Source organism: Equus caballus, chromosome 9 (genome assembly GCF_041296265.1).
Source record: "Equus caballus isolate H_3958 breed thoroughbred chromosome 9, TB-T2T, whole genome shotgun sequence".
Classification (NCBI taxonomy): domain Eukaryota; kingdom Metazoa; phylum Chordata; class Mammalia; order Perissodactyla; family Equidae; genus Equus; species Equus caballus.
In genome coordinates this window covers 62,446,707-62,463,225 of record NC_091692.1, presented here as the reverse complement: position 1 = coordinate 62,463,225, position 16,519 = coordinate 62,446,707, and the positions used below count along the sequence as shown (strand labels likewise).

General features: G+C 39.5%; 1 protein-coding gene across 5 annotated transcripts in view; it reads right to left on the bottom strand.

Annotated features, from left to right (window-relative positions):
• GRHL2 (grainyhead like transcription factor 2) overlaps nucleotides 1–16,519 on the bottom strand; it is a 156,774-nt gene that overhangs the window by 35,070 nt on the left and 105,185 nt on the right. For all 5 annotated transcript variants that reach the window (XM_014728223.3, XM_005613235.4, XM_014728224.3 and 2 more), the window contains exon 9: nucleotides 6,019–6,177. In XM_014728223.3, the coding sequence (XP_014583709.1) occupies nucleotides 6,019–6,177 (159 nt within the window). The remainder of the gene's footprint in view (nucleotides 1–6,018; nucleotides 6,178–16,519) is intronic.

Here is a 16,519-nt window from a genome sequence, read left to right as displayed (position 1 = left end):
CAGCGTGACTATGCAATTCTGATAGATTCTCTTAGAACCACAGTTCTCATTTCTAACATAAAGCTTTGACTTCACAATGACCCAGGGAGGCTCTGATAAGTTGGATTAGATGGAGAAGGCTTCCTTGAACATGACCTTCCAAGAATTCCTTTCCTTCCTTTGATTATTCATGATCTAAAGCTTCTAGAAATTATTCTTTCTACTGTTATTAAAGTGCAAAAAAGTCTAGTTCTTTCAGGAGACTATGATTTGCTACAAACACAAAATTTATCATTTGAAAATAATCTTTCCCGCTAAATGTTCAGTTCGCAGAGTTAAATTTGAAAAGTAAGCCTGAAGATTTCCTGATTATATTGTGATCACTTAACCACCTCTTGAGAGGTGATGGCTATCTTTGCTTTTCATTTGACACTTCAATTGTTTCTTTTAAATGTATTTTAAGAATTTGGCTTTAACCTGTTTAAAGTTAACTAAGGTACCAAGGGGGTGGTTTGGAGGAGTACCTTTAGCTTTTCATAATTTTCAACAGTCATTTCCTCCAAAATCATTCCAAACAAGAATTAATAGAGAAAAACGTCTATTCAAAAAAAATGTGGCTTTATTTGTCAAGTTTTGCACACTATAATATAGTTACTGTTTACATTAATATAATTCTTGTTTTTTGTGAAAGATAATGAAGAAATTAAATATAGATATAAAGGTACAGACATAGATATTGATATAGATATATAGACAGATCCTAAATTTTTTTTAATGCATAAACATACATATTTCAATAGAAGTATTGTATCAAAAAAAATTAGCGAAGGTCTTTATTTTCATCTGTAATCTCACCACTGTATTAGTTAGAAATCAAGCTGGAGAACTGTAAATAGTGCAGAATTCCATCATTGAAGACTCTCAACTGTGATTGAGAAACTTACAGATTTAAAATGGAATAGCTCTTAATTCTTTTGCTTTAGAGGATAATTCAAATTAATCATTTACACATCCATTTGAAAAGTGCAAAAATTAAACTTTTTCTCTATTTAATCTCCCAGGAGTGAGTTTTGCCTGGGTTTTGAAATTAGAGCTGCAAATAAGATGCCAAATTACAGCAAAAGATTTTGTATCTAGCCTATTAGAAAAGTTAGTAGTAGCTAAGGTTAATATACCCTGTTTGACATTTCTTCCTCTTGCGTTTCCTGACCCTCAACATCAGGATATATAAATTAAAAACCACCCACTGGAAACTCTTTACATCTCTAGTTTCTTAAGAGTCCCTCTCAATCTAGGGCACAGATGAACAACAGTATAACACTCTCGATTCATTCCGCATCTTTGTTTTGTTTTGAATATTTATCACATCAACACCGTAGAAAAAGATTATATGAGCATCCCCTAAGTCCTCTCTTTCCCACTTTCAATTCCAACTTCGACATAAAGCAAATGGATTCCCCAGCGCCTCCACCCCGTCCTTCCCTCCCTTTCTCCTTGCCGCTAATCTTATGCCTCACTTCCAAGAAGGAGATTGAAGGAAGAGGATTCTACAATCGCCCTTAAAATATCTGGAATAAAGTAAGGGAATTCAAATTGTTTGAATGCTCTCTCACTGTACTTTAATAACACCATGCTGGGGGCCGGCCCTGTGGCCGAGGGGTTAAGTTCACGTGCTCTACTTCAGCGGCACGGGGTTCACGGATTAGGATCCTGGGCGGGGACCTACACACTGTTCATCAAGCCATGCTGTGGTGCCATCCCACATAGAAGAACTAGAAGGACTTACAACTAGGATATACAACTATGTACTGAGGCTTTGGGGAGAAAAAAAAAGAGGAAGATTGACAAGAGATATTAGCTCAGAGCCAATCTTCCTATTTAAAAAGAAAAAATAGGGGCCTGGCCTCGCGGCTGAGTGCTTAAGTTCGCGCACTCTGCTTTGCTGACCCAGGGTTTCACTGGCTTGGACCCTGGGCGCAGACATGGCGCTGCTCATCAAGCCATGCTGAGGCGGCGTCCCACATGCCACTACTAGAAGGACCCACAACTAAAAGTACACAGCTATGTACTGGGGGGCTTTAGGGAGAAAAAGGAAATAAAATCTTAAAAAAAAAAAAATAGGTAGGAAAATCATAAAAAAAAAAATACCATGCAGTACGCCATTTGAAAATGTTTTCTTAATGTTTAATATACCAAATTAAAGATATAAGCCAAATGTTTCGTTTTGTTTTTAAAGGCTACCTTGGCTGTTTGTTGAGGTTTTGAATCGTCAGTTGTCACTTTGGTATTTTATGTATAAAGTTATTTATCAATTCAAGGAGTTTGAGTTTAGAATCAGACCTGTATTTGCATCCCACTCCTCTACTTTATTATCATGGCACTCCGGGCAAGTGACCTGTGCTCGTTGACCCAGTGTTTCCTCATCCACACAACAACTGTGTCTATGGACTTAACCAGCCTCTGTACTGCCGACTTGTCTGAGAGTGCTGTGCGGCTCTGACAGCTGGAGGATTGGCACTAACTGAAATCGTCACAACCTGAAGGGCTATTGTGATTTTGGAGACATTTACCACTCTGCTGCATGTCCCTACACTGCAGTGCAGTTCTACTTAATGTGTCCTTCTTTCTTATTGTGACCATCTCTGCTATATGTTCACAGAAGCCCACTTCTCCCTACATTTACTCTATCACTGTTAAACCAGAACTTCCAGACATTTTAATGGCACGGCAGACCTTTGATACAACTGACTGCAGTACCTTTAAGAGTGCTGGGCAATATTGAATTAGCCACTGACCTCTTTTTCCCCTTTCTCTCCTCTCCCCAGGATCTAATCTGAAGTCATATCCTTTCACATCCAGGGAATACCTATAAGCAATTAGCCAGCTTATTCTATTTTTCATATTCTCTCCCCATCCTCTCCAATTTTTAAATAATTGTACTGTGTCTACACTGTCAGACCATATAATATTGCCATTACTGTCTCTCCCATCATTTAGAATTAGATCTATAGGGAAATATGTACTTATTGTTCACCGTTGGTCCTTTTATCAATGTCTTTATAGCCATATTGGTTGTCTAAAGTTTGTTCTCTACTAGATTCCCCAAGAAAGAATAGTCCCTGGATTTTTGTTTGTTTGTTTTTTGTGGGATTATTTATTTATTTGGTGGTTTGTTTGTTTTGTTTTTGCCTGTAGTCTTTACACTTGAAAGTCACTTTGGCTGGATATAAAAACCTTGGCTCACATTTACTTTATGTGATTACTTTAAATAGCATTGTCTTCTGACAAGGCGCTGCTGTTGAAAAGTTTGATAGAAGTTTCCTCATCAGTCACTTATTATTTATTTTATTCTATTTTACTTAGATGCCCAAAGAATATTTTTCTTTTTGTTAAAGTCCAATAGCTTAACAATTTGGAATTGGCTATCCTGGGTCAATTTTCCCAAGCGTGTGGTAGGCTGTTTAAATATGTATACTTTCTATTGTAAATTTTCCTGATTTACTGTTTTCAGCGTTTGTTCTGTTCCACTGTTTTGGCTTTCTTCCTCAAAGATTCCTATTATACGTATATTGGATCTTCTTTATCTCTCTTCTATGTCTATTATTTTCTTTCACATCTCTTTCTTCATTTCTTCCGATTTTAAAAATTTTGCTCTTTCCAACTTGTATTTCTCTTAAGGCATCACCTCTTAAATTTATTCACTCTTGTGTTGCTTCTAGTGTAGTCTTTACTTCTGAAATATTTTAATCTTTAATCTTTATTTCTAAATTTTTTTCCTGAATTCTATCACATCTTTTTTAAATCACTCCATTCTCCAAAATTCTCATGTCTGAATTTTTTAAATTGTGATTTATGTTGATCTTCATAACTTCTATGATTTTCTTAATTTCATTAGCTCATTTTGGAACATTAAGCTACAGCTTTCACCTATTTTGTGGGTATGTCTTTCCAGCAGGCATCCATTGTCCACAGGGAAGTTAGTCTGATCTTAATCTCTTTTTTCATGAAACATTTTATGAGAGTCAACTGTTTTTCTTTTCTCTTGGTCATTTTTAAGTGAAATGAGAGCACCAAGACAGTTCTTCTAGCTTCATGGCTCTCCTGCTCCCGGTGTGTTCACAAAGTGATAAAAGAAAACGGTCTTGTATTTCCTGAAATCTGTCTACTCTGTATCCTTTCCCATCTTTCTTTTTATTTGAAACTTCTCTTTCCCTTGCACTTATTATTTTTTTTTTTTTTGGTCTATCTCAATTTTCCAGAGTTCATAGAGCCCAAAACACTCCAATGTTATGTCCCTTTGCATCCAGCAACAAACTGAAGTCTGCGGAAACCATACCCTCCCACCCCAGTTTCACATACTGTCCTCAGATGGCCCACTTCACTTTCCAGTGAGAACCTTGGGGCAATTTTATAGGTTTCCTTTTCTTTGGTCATCAAGTGGCCCCACTGCTTTCCCTCAAGACACTGATATCACACAGGTCTTGAAATTGTTGATTCTTAGTCCCATTCATATTTGGGATTGGTAAGGATCTCTTGTCACATAATCATGGGAATTTAAGCTTTGTTATTCTAATTGCTCTGTCTCTTATGATGGGATTCAGGGAAATTAAAAAATTACACTTCCTCCTGAGTTCATGTTTACTAATGAAATTATTTATTTTTTTACTTTTTATTAAGATCATGATAGTTTACAATCTTGTGAAATTTCAGTTGTACATTATTGTCAGTCATGTTGTAGGTGCACCACTTCACCCTTTGTCTCCACCCTCCCAACCCCGCTTTCCCCTGGTAACCACCAATCAGTTCTTTTTGTCTACATGTTTAACTTCCACCTATGAATGGAGTTATACAGAGTTTGTCTTTATCTGACTTATTTCACTTAACATAATACCCCCAAGGTCCATCTAAGTTGTTGTGAATGAGACGATTTTATCCTTTTTTATGGCTGAGTAGTATTCCATTGTATATATATACCATATCTTCTTTATCCAATCATCAGTTGATGGGCACTTAGGTTGCCTCCACGTCTTTGCTATTGTAAATAATGCTGCAATGAACATTGGGGTGCATCAGACTTTTGGAATGCTGATTTCAAGTTCTTTGTATAGACACCCAGTAGTGGGATGGCTGGGTCCTATGTATTTCTATTTTTAATTTTTTGAGAAATCACCATACTGTTTTCCATAGTGGCTGCACCAGTTTGCATTCCTACCAACAGTGTATGAGGGTTCCTTTTTCTCCACAACCTCTCCAACATTCGTCACTTTTTGTTTTGGTTATTTTTGCCATTCTAACAGGTGTAAGGTGATATCTTAGTGTAGTTTTGATTTGCATTTCCCTGATGATTAGTGATGATGAGCATCTTTTCATGTGTCTATTGGCCATCCATATATTTTCTTTGGAGAAATGTCTGTTCATGTCCCCTGCCGTTTTTTGAACGGGTTGTTTGATTTTTTTGTTGTTGAGCCGTGTGAGTTCTTTATATATTATGGAGATTAACTCTTTGTCAGATATGTAACTTGTAAATATTTTTTCCCAATTAGTGGGTTGGTTTTTTGTTTAATCCTGTTTTCCCTTGCCTTGAAGAAGCTCTTTAGTCTGATGAAGTCCCATTTGTTTACACTAATGAACTTATTTTATAGGTGCCTGTTCCATCCCAAAAGCTCTAGATGAGGCTCCATTTAACCCATAAAATAATAAAGGTTATATTGATATGTTCTGGGACAGGATCTATACCCAATAAAAACTGTGAATCTATTATATCATTTACTTAAGTGAATTAGACTTATAGCACAGTGCAATGTCAATCAGTCATTAAATTAGTTGTAAAAAAGATTGACTAAAAAGCAAAATTTAGTTGACTGATGACTCCCCAGATATCTAATAGGAATTGAAAACAAAAGATCACTACTCCCACTGTGATTGATAAGGTGATTATTTTGACACCACTAGACAAGAAAAGGTGACAAGGAGAAATGTCATTAAAAGTAATATCTATTAACAAAGATACCTTTATGACAAACTGTCATCTTTACTCACTTTATCACAGAAGACCTTGATCTGGCAATAAGCTCTATGAATGGGTTTATTGCTACGATTATTATAACTGTATGTATCAATCTGAATCATCAAAGGAAGTCCTTTCACCCCTTTTTGGGAGGAGAAATCTGTACTCAGGCAATTCACGGTGATGAAAATCTGAGGGAGGGAGAAAAAAGGAAAAAATTCACAAGTCACCATAGAAAGGATCTATAAACAAAACATAAGCCTTAGAGTTGAAATCAAGATACTAAATAAATCTATAGGGATAACGCAAGAATATTTGAATATTCTCACATAAAAATATGTTGAGCATAGAAAATGATATATAATACATAATTATAAATTTATAAAAATTTTTGCTTTCATATTTAATCTTGAAACAGACAATTAACATTACTTTCCTTAAAGTATATCAGCAAAATCTTACTTATTTTTCAAACATGCATAAGTTAACCGGGTAAAACACTGTCCCCTCAAGATATTAAAGCTGTCACCTCTAACGGTTATAGCAATTTCTCTAATCTCTGACCTGAGAGATAAAGAAGAACAACAACAACTCGAGAACACCTTCTCTGAAACCTAGTTATTTGTTTACACATCTGTCTCTTCTAATTGACCATGAAGTAGGAGATTTGAGACGATTTATTATTTTTGTATTACTGGTACTTAACATAGTGCCTGGTGGAAAACAGACATTTAATAAACATTTGATGACTGAATCAATGCACTTATCTGCAGAAAGCACACTAGATTAAGAGTCAAAAGCCCCAGGTTTCAGCCCCGGCTCTAACATTAACCAGCCAAGAGACCTCAGGCGAGTCACTTACTGTCCTTGGTTTTCAATTTTCCCTTTATATCATTTTTTAAATCCCTCCCTGCAGAACAGAATGCAAATACTAACACAACTCCCTGTTAGTGAAAAAGCAAAAGGGGAGCCGATGTAGGTAAGACACGGACCAGGAGGAGGGAATGTGGTAAAGGCACCGGCATCCTCATCTTACAACATGGGCTTCCAGAGACACAACAGAAACGACACGAATCCCCAAAGTGGAAACTCAAGTAAATTATTAAAGATTATAGCACTGACCAACAGAAAAACTAAGAATAGTAATTTTATTATACAATATTGGGAGGAATAGAGGGAGGAGAATAAATGACTAAACTTATCTTCATTTGGCATAGTGGGTAGATGTCAATACACACCATTTAAAGTTGACTTATCTAGGAATAGAGATGTGAGTGCAGCACCTAGATTTATGTGGTAAGCACAAGAATAGCATGAGGCACTCTCTGGGAAAAACTGGGCATACTATAACACACTCTCGGTACTATTTTCATTTGCTACCACGTGTATTATTTTTATTTAATATAAAACTTTAAATCACTCACTGCTTTCAAATGTCACAATTATGTATCCTGAAAGCCATTTCCTCAGATATGTCATCTGACCCTTGTTTTATTTGGTCCCTTGAAATTTTCATTCACCCTCAAACCCTTGACCTGAAACCTTTCACATCCCGGTATCCACAGAGAACAGCCCTGCAGAAAGCAAAGAGCCACGGCCAAGAGCTGCATTTTAAAGGGCATTTGATTTTTGATTTAACTACCAGGCCTGATCTACTTCATTTCAAGCCCTATAGGCTTTTGGTAACTTATACAATGAAGTATCTCATTGTTAGTGCTATGTCTATATAAAGATCATTTTCAATTTAATTTTTGAGCCCTTTACTTTGCAATGAGAAACATTAGCAAGGCACCACACCAATAGCAGTCAAGGCCAGATGACAGGTCTTAGTGACATGCTAATTGCAACAAGCTTGTGCACTGTGCTGCAGGCTCTCACTTTTCCAGCCACCATCTGAAAACAAGTACCTAAAGATGTGACCACAGATACATTCATTTATTCATTCATTCATTCTATAAACATCAGCACAAACCCACAGTGGGTCAAATACAACAAGAGACACTGAGGATAGAGAAGGAAGTGAGACCCCAAACTCACAGAGCTGACAGTCCAAGCGGAAGAAAGATGAGTAGCAGCAATGACCAACACACGGTGGCCGGGGCTCTCCAAAGAGAGACGTATATTCAGAGGCCATGAGAACACAGAATAGAGCACTGAGCTTGGAGGACACAAGTGAAATACAAAACCCACACAGACACTGGGATAAGACCAGGGATTCCAGAAATACTTGCTCATCTTTAGGAAAGGTAAAGACTGACTAAAGACACAAACGTCAAATGATGGAGGGGAGCTGAGGATAAAGACCACAAAAAGAACACGCCGTGCCTGTTTCTCCTCCTGAACTTCCAGGGTAGAAGTAGACAAAAAATGTTGTCTACTGCTCCTGGAGATGCCCTAACTGCAGACAACATTCATTCAGGTCACAAATATTTTTAAATACCTACCAGTCCCTGAAACTGTGCTAAGCACCAGCGCAGGTGAGCGAACCATGGTCCTGTAATCACGGAAGTCAGAGGCTGGATGGGGAGAGAGACATCATGGCGGTGCCCTAAAGCTTACAATAACTTCATCAAACACTGATCTTTAGGTCAAAAAATAAAAGCATTTTCTCCTAGGGAAACTTGACTTCTTTTATTGTTATTGTTATGACCAAGAATGGGGTTATCTTGGCCAGAATGTATAAATACATCTTTATGTCAGCAAATCAAATGATCACTCTGGTGAGCTATGCAGTTGTCCATATTTTTGGTCCTGTATTTCATATAGAAATCTTCCTGCTGGTGGCTGTAATCCACGAGGACCTCAACCCAGACCAGTTCTTTTCCACTTCCTCATAAAGCCTATCTAGTACTGCAGAAGCCAGAAGAGAAAAGAGCTCTGATGAAAACTTCCTAAGCTATTCGGATTCACAGTTGGCTCACTGATTTATCCACACGTCACACAGAGTGGACATATACTCAGATATGCAGGAAGCAATATTAATTGTAGCCTTGATAGCTCTGGGTCTCAACTGGAGAGTCGGGCTGATGGAATGTGTATGTTTACAAGGGCCACTTGAGTAGGGCAGATCCACTGAAATAACAGCTGCTTACTAGCAAAACACTACAATAAATAGACTAAATCCTCCTTGGAGGAGCTTAACAATCAGCCATCCTGTGGACAAGGTCTTTAAAGGTCAAATGAGCTACAATACACTAGACTCCACCAGGAGACACTAAGACTAGAGAAAGGTCCCTTAGCAGAAGGTCAAATGGGCTCCTTGATTCATGGCATCCTGATTCTATAAAAAGTAGATGAGAATCTGCCTTCTCTGTTCCCTGGTGTTGGCAGCTCCCAGAGTTATCCTAACAGGCAAGGATTTTAAAACAGGGTTGGCACCACTTTCCTCCTGCCTGGCTGCCTATGGTATCGGTCTGATGGTATCAACCACAGTCTCGCTGTGATGCACTCAAAACCCAAATGGTTGAACTTTAACAGCAATTGGAGGGGTTGGGAAGGCGTAGAAAGACATTAGCTAAAACCTTAGCTTGGGAACCGAGAAGCATTAATTTGTTTCATCTTGCAAACCCAACCATGCCCCAGCTCCATGCACAGCAGGGAAACGTGAGAGCAAATTTCTTAGAAGTTTATCTACAAAGCGCTGTTTGCAAATGTGTATTACAGAAGCTTAGAGAAAGGTATGCTTTCCAGAACCAAATGTTCATCCACATGTCAGGCACAGAAAGTTCTTTTTAACTTCAGTAAGAGTCCTGATTATGTAAACAGCATATAAATACTGTAAACAATTGGTCCGTCATCCAAGAGTTACAAATGTTACATATGGTCATATAATATTTTCAAAACCTCAGTTACTTGTTTTTCTATAATTCTAACAGTACATAACTTATTGTTTAGAAAAAGATTCATTAAATCAGGTGTATCCAGGCAGATAATATATAATTTTAATTTTGTCATTAGTTCAAAGATTGATTCAGATAGAAGGATGGTTTCTAAATGTACCAAGACCTTTCCAGAAATAGAGGCAGTCTCATGACAACTGACATTTTTTTAATTAAATTGCTTTTTTATATATGAAGTGCAATGCCCATTTGTAGTTCCTACACAAGACAAGAGACTTTACCCAGATTATAACACCTCTCAGTTGTTCACTCTGTGTGCAGTAAGATTATTAAAATAAACACAGATCAATGCGCTTTAGAATTACTACATTAACTTGATTATTAATTCCCAAGATTTTTCTGAGAGCTTGCCATTAAAATAAATGGGATAATCTTTGATTTACAAAGCAATTTGGGATTTGAAAAATCATAATGCCTATGATTTGACGGGAAGTATTTATTTTCCTCTTTAAACAATTGTATTTTGCATTTTCAAAAAGATCTTTCTGATTAAAGACTAAGAAAGCTATTTATTTCCTAAGGTTGAGACTCCAAAGAGCTCTTTCCCAAGAAATTGCACATGCATTAGCCTCCAAATTACAGGGACATGACATACATCAAGAAACCAGCATTTTCACTCTAAAACACAAACAATATATAAATACATAAAAGTGCTCTTGCCAATTTCCCTAATCTGTTTTCTTCTTGGTTCTTGGAATTATTAAAGACCTTACAGATGGTTTTCTTACATTTCAGCATTTTTCTTCCATTTTATGAGATTGTATTTGGGTGCAGATGCAATGCCAAATTGAGATAGAAAGATAGACTAAAAGCAGACAATATTAACATGTGAATCTCAGTCTTGGGCATTCCTTCATTTCCTTCATGCATTAATTCATCAATTATTTATCAAAGCTCTCCTCTCTGTGCCGGGCATTGTGCTTGGAGGTGGGACATAAGAATGATGAGACAGACTCCCTGCCTCGGAAAGCTTGCTATTTTGCTGAGGATCTGAGAAACTCATGGACTTTCTGACACCTCTGTTTATACAGCAATTTCAGGGAATGATTTAAAACCTGATAGCATATTTCTTTATTTTCTCTTAAAGATACTGTGAGTATGTCTGTTACACACAGATACACATTTAGTTTACTCACATATTCCATATTCCACCACAGTTTCCCAGGTTCTTTTAGTACTCAATTTTTTCCATTTCCAGCATATACCAAGCTTGTTCCCAGTGGACAGCTTTTGCTATTTGCTGTGCCTTCCACCTCCACTGCTGTCCTCACAGATCACCACACTGCCAGCTCCTTCTTCTCATTCAGATTTCAGTCCAATGTCAGCTCTTCGGAAATATCTGCCTTGACCACCCCACCTAGAGTTGTCTTCCTCCTCCTCCTCCCACCTCAGCCCATGACCAGTAGCACACTCTATCACACTGCTCTTTTCTATTTTCTTCATAGTACTTAACGTTATTTGGGTTTATCTCGTTGTTTATCTGTTTAGTGTTTAATGATCTGTCTGCTTCATGAGGCTGTAAGCCCATAAAAGGAGGGCCCTTGTCTGCCTCAAGGTCAGTCTATTCCCAGGGCCAGTCCCGTGGTAGATATTCAACAAATATTTGTCCAATGAATTAAGAGAAAATTACTTTTCTAAATACCCATTCCCCTCTTTATCCATGCTCTTGCTTTCATAAGCAAAACCACCTAAGAGCCAAGATTGCTTGGAGTAGTTGAAGTTGTCAAGATAATACAGCAGAGTTAGCTGCTCTAACCAGATTTATCCTCAAAAAATGTTACTTGCCTGTATATCAACAAACATAAATTGAGCATTGACTATATATTCAGTATGGAGATATATGTATATATGTATGTACACATATAGATGCTATGGAAGATGCTATATACAAATGCTATGGGATGGGCCTGCCCAGTGGCACAGCGGTTAAGTTCGCACATTCCGCTTCTCGGTGGCCCGGGGTTCGCCGGTTTGGATCCCGGGTGCGATCATGACACCACTTGGCACACCATGCTGTGGCAGGCATCCCACGTATAAAGTAGAGGAAGATGGGCATGGATGTTAGCTCAGGACCAGTCTTCCTCAGCAAAAAGAGGAGGATTAGCAGCAGTTAGCTCAGGGCTAATCTCCTCAAAAATAAATAAATAAATAAATGCTATGGGAGATACAGAAGTCTATGGTATGGCCCTGTCCTCAAGGAAAAGGGGGGATATAACGGTTTTCATTGTTGTGGAATATAAAAATGAGATACTCAGTTGAATATCCCAGTCTGTACATGCTGTAAGAACTTGGAGAAAAGGAGAGAGCTCAACGTGTACCAGAGAAGACTTCCTGTAGGCATCTTAAGCTGGAAGAAAGAGAGGTAGAGGAGAAGGAAGCGCATGCTGCCTCTGAGAAGAGCAAAAAGAGCAGCCTATTGGGAGAGGAGAGTTTGTGTTGAGGAGGCTAAGAAGGAGCCTGAGGAAAGGCGGTTGGTAAGGGAAGAGGGCAACCAAGATGCTTGTATCACTGTGATCAAGTAATGAATACTTGATGAGGTCAAGTGTGTATCACTGAAGCCAAGAGCATATAGAACTGTGGCCACACTATCCAACATCCAAGTTACAGGGAAGACAAGGAGTGAGGGCTGAGAAAAGGCCACCAGGTTCAGAAGCAAAGATAGTCTGCGCCCCTTCTAGAAGCTACACTGCTGGGGCAAGTGAGACAGGACATGAAGATGCAGAGGAAGCATCTCAGCTGGGAAGCCTGGCAGAGGAAGGAGGGGTGGACAGGAACACAAGGAGCGGGCATCAGGGCCAAGCAGAGGTGCTCTTCCAAGATGGAGGAGGTGTTCACACAATGGAGAGGACGAATGTAGGAGGCTGCGGAAAGCAGGAGTGGCGGGAGCTAAGAGCCCCGGAAGCAGAGATTAAATGGGATCAATTCACAAGTGAAGTTTTGTAAGAACAAAGACAGAGGTTTCTCTGAAGCTGCAGGACAAAATGAGAGGAAAGCACAGCAAGAAAAACACATACTAAGAGGCTCAAAATTACGTCCCTGGTGCAAATCCAAGCACTAAGGCCTTGGACTAATTATTTAACCTTTCTGGACCTCCCTGGCTGCATCTTTGAAACAGGCATAACACTCCCTACATTGTACTGTGACGCGTTACAATCGGATAAAGTGTTTAAGCTGGAAAGTGCCATGAAAAGCTCAGGGAGTTTATTATTACCACCACAGGCTCTCTCTTCTCAGACAACTAGTCATACAGCTGGTCCTGTTCTCTAACTCCAAGCTCTTCCTCGCCCCCACAGCACAGCAAACAAGGTCCTACCCATTTTCCCTCCACAACTGCTCCTGCAGGCCAGCTTCCTTTGCGTCCCCTTGGCCCCCAGTTCAAGCCCTCCTTCCCGTCAGACTGCTCCGATAGCGTCCTGCCTGGACTTTCTCAAGGCATTCTGGGATGCTATCTCCAAATGGTTCAAAGGTAGATTGGTTATGATTCACATTAATTTGAACAAACAGATATTTAATGAAGGTGAATTCCTTGTAGAAACATAAACCCTATCTCTGCACAACACGGTTGGGGGTAGAGTCTCAGGCTTCGTGGGGGAGAGAGCAAGGGAGAAATCTCCCAGGCAGAATCTTCGTTGCTCTTCAGATTGCCCATTTCTGCCATTCCACTCTGTCACCTGAACAGATCTTGTAAAACAGCACCTCAGGACAGGGAAGAATTAGGACATTGCGTAACAACGGGTTGGACTGTTTTATAAATAATGATCTCCCAGTCAGAGGAGGAATTTAAGCATAGACTGAAAAGATTCACTCAACTTTCTGATCATTTGTTGTCATTTGAAACCTTTTCTGTTCATATTTAATACTTAAAACTTGTTTTGAGTTTGTAATACCTGAATATGCACAAAGTTCAAAGGGGTAAACTGTGGAAACCCACCCCCTCCAGCACTGTTCCCCAACCAACAGTTTCTTAAGGATCCTTCAGTTTCTTGTGCAACCTTCTAGAAGTATGCTATGCAAATGCATATCTTTTTCCTTTTTATACAAATGGTAGCAGAGTAAACACACAGGTCTGCGTCTTGCTTTCTTCACTTGACAATACATTTGGAAGATAGCTCTCTCTTTTTCTTTTTTAAAGAACCATGAATGTGGAGAAACAATTTCTTTAACATTAGGTTGTTTCTAGTCTTTTCATCATAACAATGCTGCAATGTATGTCTCTCAACACCGCTTTCACACGCATGTGCACATACAAATTACTGGCAGCGTATAGGCCGTGTCACTGACTATTTCTAATCTGACTTTTGACTTCACTATTCTATTGAGATGGTTTTCTTCCAGGTCAGCCTTCTCCATAGCATCCTTATAAGCAGGGGTTCTCAAATTTAGTAAGCACCCAGCAGGTTTTGTTAAAACATGGATTACAGAGCCCCATCCCCAGAACTTCCACTTCAGTAGGTTGGAAGTGAGAGGTCCAAGCATTTGCATTTCTAACAATTTCCCAAGTTGATGCTGGTGCTGTTTGTGGGGGAACAGGCAGTGAGAAACCACTGCCTACAGCATTGACTTCATTGGCCAACTCCTTCTCCTCTCCCCACTTCCTTCTGAACTCTCCTTACTGACCACCCCTTCTTCCTCTGGTTCCTTTTCCTCCACATCCCCTCCATGGGGTGGGTCTAAAGTCTCATCCTTGACACTCTTTTGCCCATCCTCAATTCTCTCCATAGCAGTCTCATCGCTTCTCGTGACTTCCATCATCCCCTTTTTCTCTCCTGAGCTCCACAGTTCCCTGCTCTTCTGGTGCTTTCCAGTCTCTGCACCTCTGAGCGCCCGTTATTCCACCTGGCATGCTCTTCTTTCCGACTTCCACATGTCTAATTTCCACCTGACCCTTAAGTCACAGCCCAAAAGTACCTCCTCCTTCATGTCGTCCCTGATCCCTCAGAAAGGGGGGCCCTCAACCTGCTCAAGTATTTAGACGTGAGGGTGTGTGTGTGTGAAAGAGAGAGGATAATGCAAATCTGACAAAATAATAACAATGAATCAATCTAGGTGAAGGGTGTGTGGTATTAATTGTATTATTCTTTCAACTTTTTATTTTCAATTTTTTGAAATAAAAAGTTTAGAAAAAATTTAAAATAAAAAACAAAAGTGTCTCCCTCTCCAGAACTCACTTGGCACTTTATCTCTATTTTCATTAGAGTATTTGTCACTTTCTTCCTCATATTACAGTTATTTACAGCCACGTCTCAGTTCTCAACCTAGCCCAGTGTTCTCCGAGGGCAGACCTTTGAATGGCCTATCGGTCCCTGAGTTCCCACAGCCTGGCCTCACGTATGAGATGCAGCAGGCAAGCTGCTCCGAAGGAACGACAGCCCCTTTGCCAGAGATAATGTAGAATATCTTACTACTGGATCCCCCTAGTACACAAAGACAGTGTGGAAAGAGCACATGCTTCAAACAGCTCGGGGGGATCTCCAGCCCTGCTATACGTTAGCTGTACAACCTTAGGTAAGTTAGCTAACCTCTCTGGGCTTCAAAGTCTTCATTATTTAAATGGAAAATGATATCCACTTAAAATACGAATATTGCATAATACATATAAAGCTCCTGGCAGAGTGCCTGGTATATGGTAATCACTGAACAAATATTAGCCATGGTGCACACACACACACACCATCAGTCTATGAAATCCGAGTCTGTAATCTAATTCTCTGCATACACACGACAGTTCATGCATGTAAGGTACAGAGCCCTAAGCAGAATTCAGGCCAGAAACCACGGATACTCCACATTCTAACGAAAGATCAAGCCCTTGATATCCTCAGCGAGATGCCTTCCAGAGATTACTCCTCTTCTATATGAATTAATTCCAGCTTTATAGCTTTCCTGCCATCCATTACCTTATAAACTGGAACAAAGGCATGGCTTTGTTTAAGTGCAATACCAAAGACTCCAGCAAATGTTTACCCTTCCCTTTTAAAGCTGCCTTCACCCACACCACGCCCCAGTAAACACATAAAAACGCCATTTGCCCTGCTTCGCAGTGTGTATCTCAACCTTTCAAGACCCCTCTCAGGAGTCCCCCAACCCTTTAGATGCCCTATAATCTTCTCTAAACTTCCACACGATGAGCTGTTTAAAACTGGGCCCTATTGAGGCAAAAAATTGGGATGTGACTTTTTCTTAATCAGTAATATCTATCAACCCCATTTCGTCCTAGACCGTCTTGCAAGCAGGATGCAAACTCCCCAGACAGATGACGGGAGGTGGGAGTCAGGGGGACGAACTAGGTCATGAACCCACGGCACTCAGGAGTATGGTCTCCTGTGGCCAGTCCTTTGGTTTCTCTTTTCATTCTGAGAATCAATGTTTACATATCTCCTCTTCTCCCTGGTGTCCAGCACTGGAGTTTGGCAGAAAGAGAATGCAGTCCATTTACAAACATCTCCTTGAAGATTCATCAAGACTACCGAAGCTGTAATTTTCTAAGGCACCGTGCTTGACACACGGGGGGACCAACAAAAACTGATTAAATCTCTTAGACCAAAAAGAAATGTTGGGAGAGAAGGGAGGGAGAGAAATAATAAATTTGGGAAAATTTTATGGATTCGCCATGATTTGGTGCTGAATTTCAAAC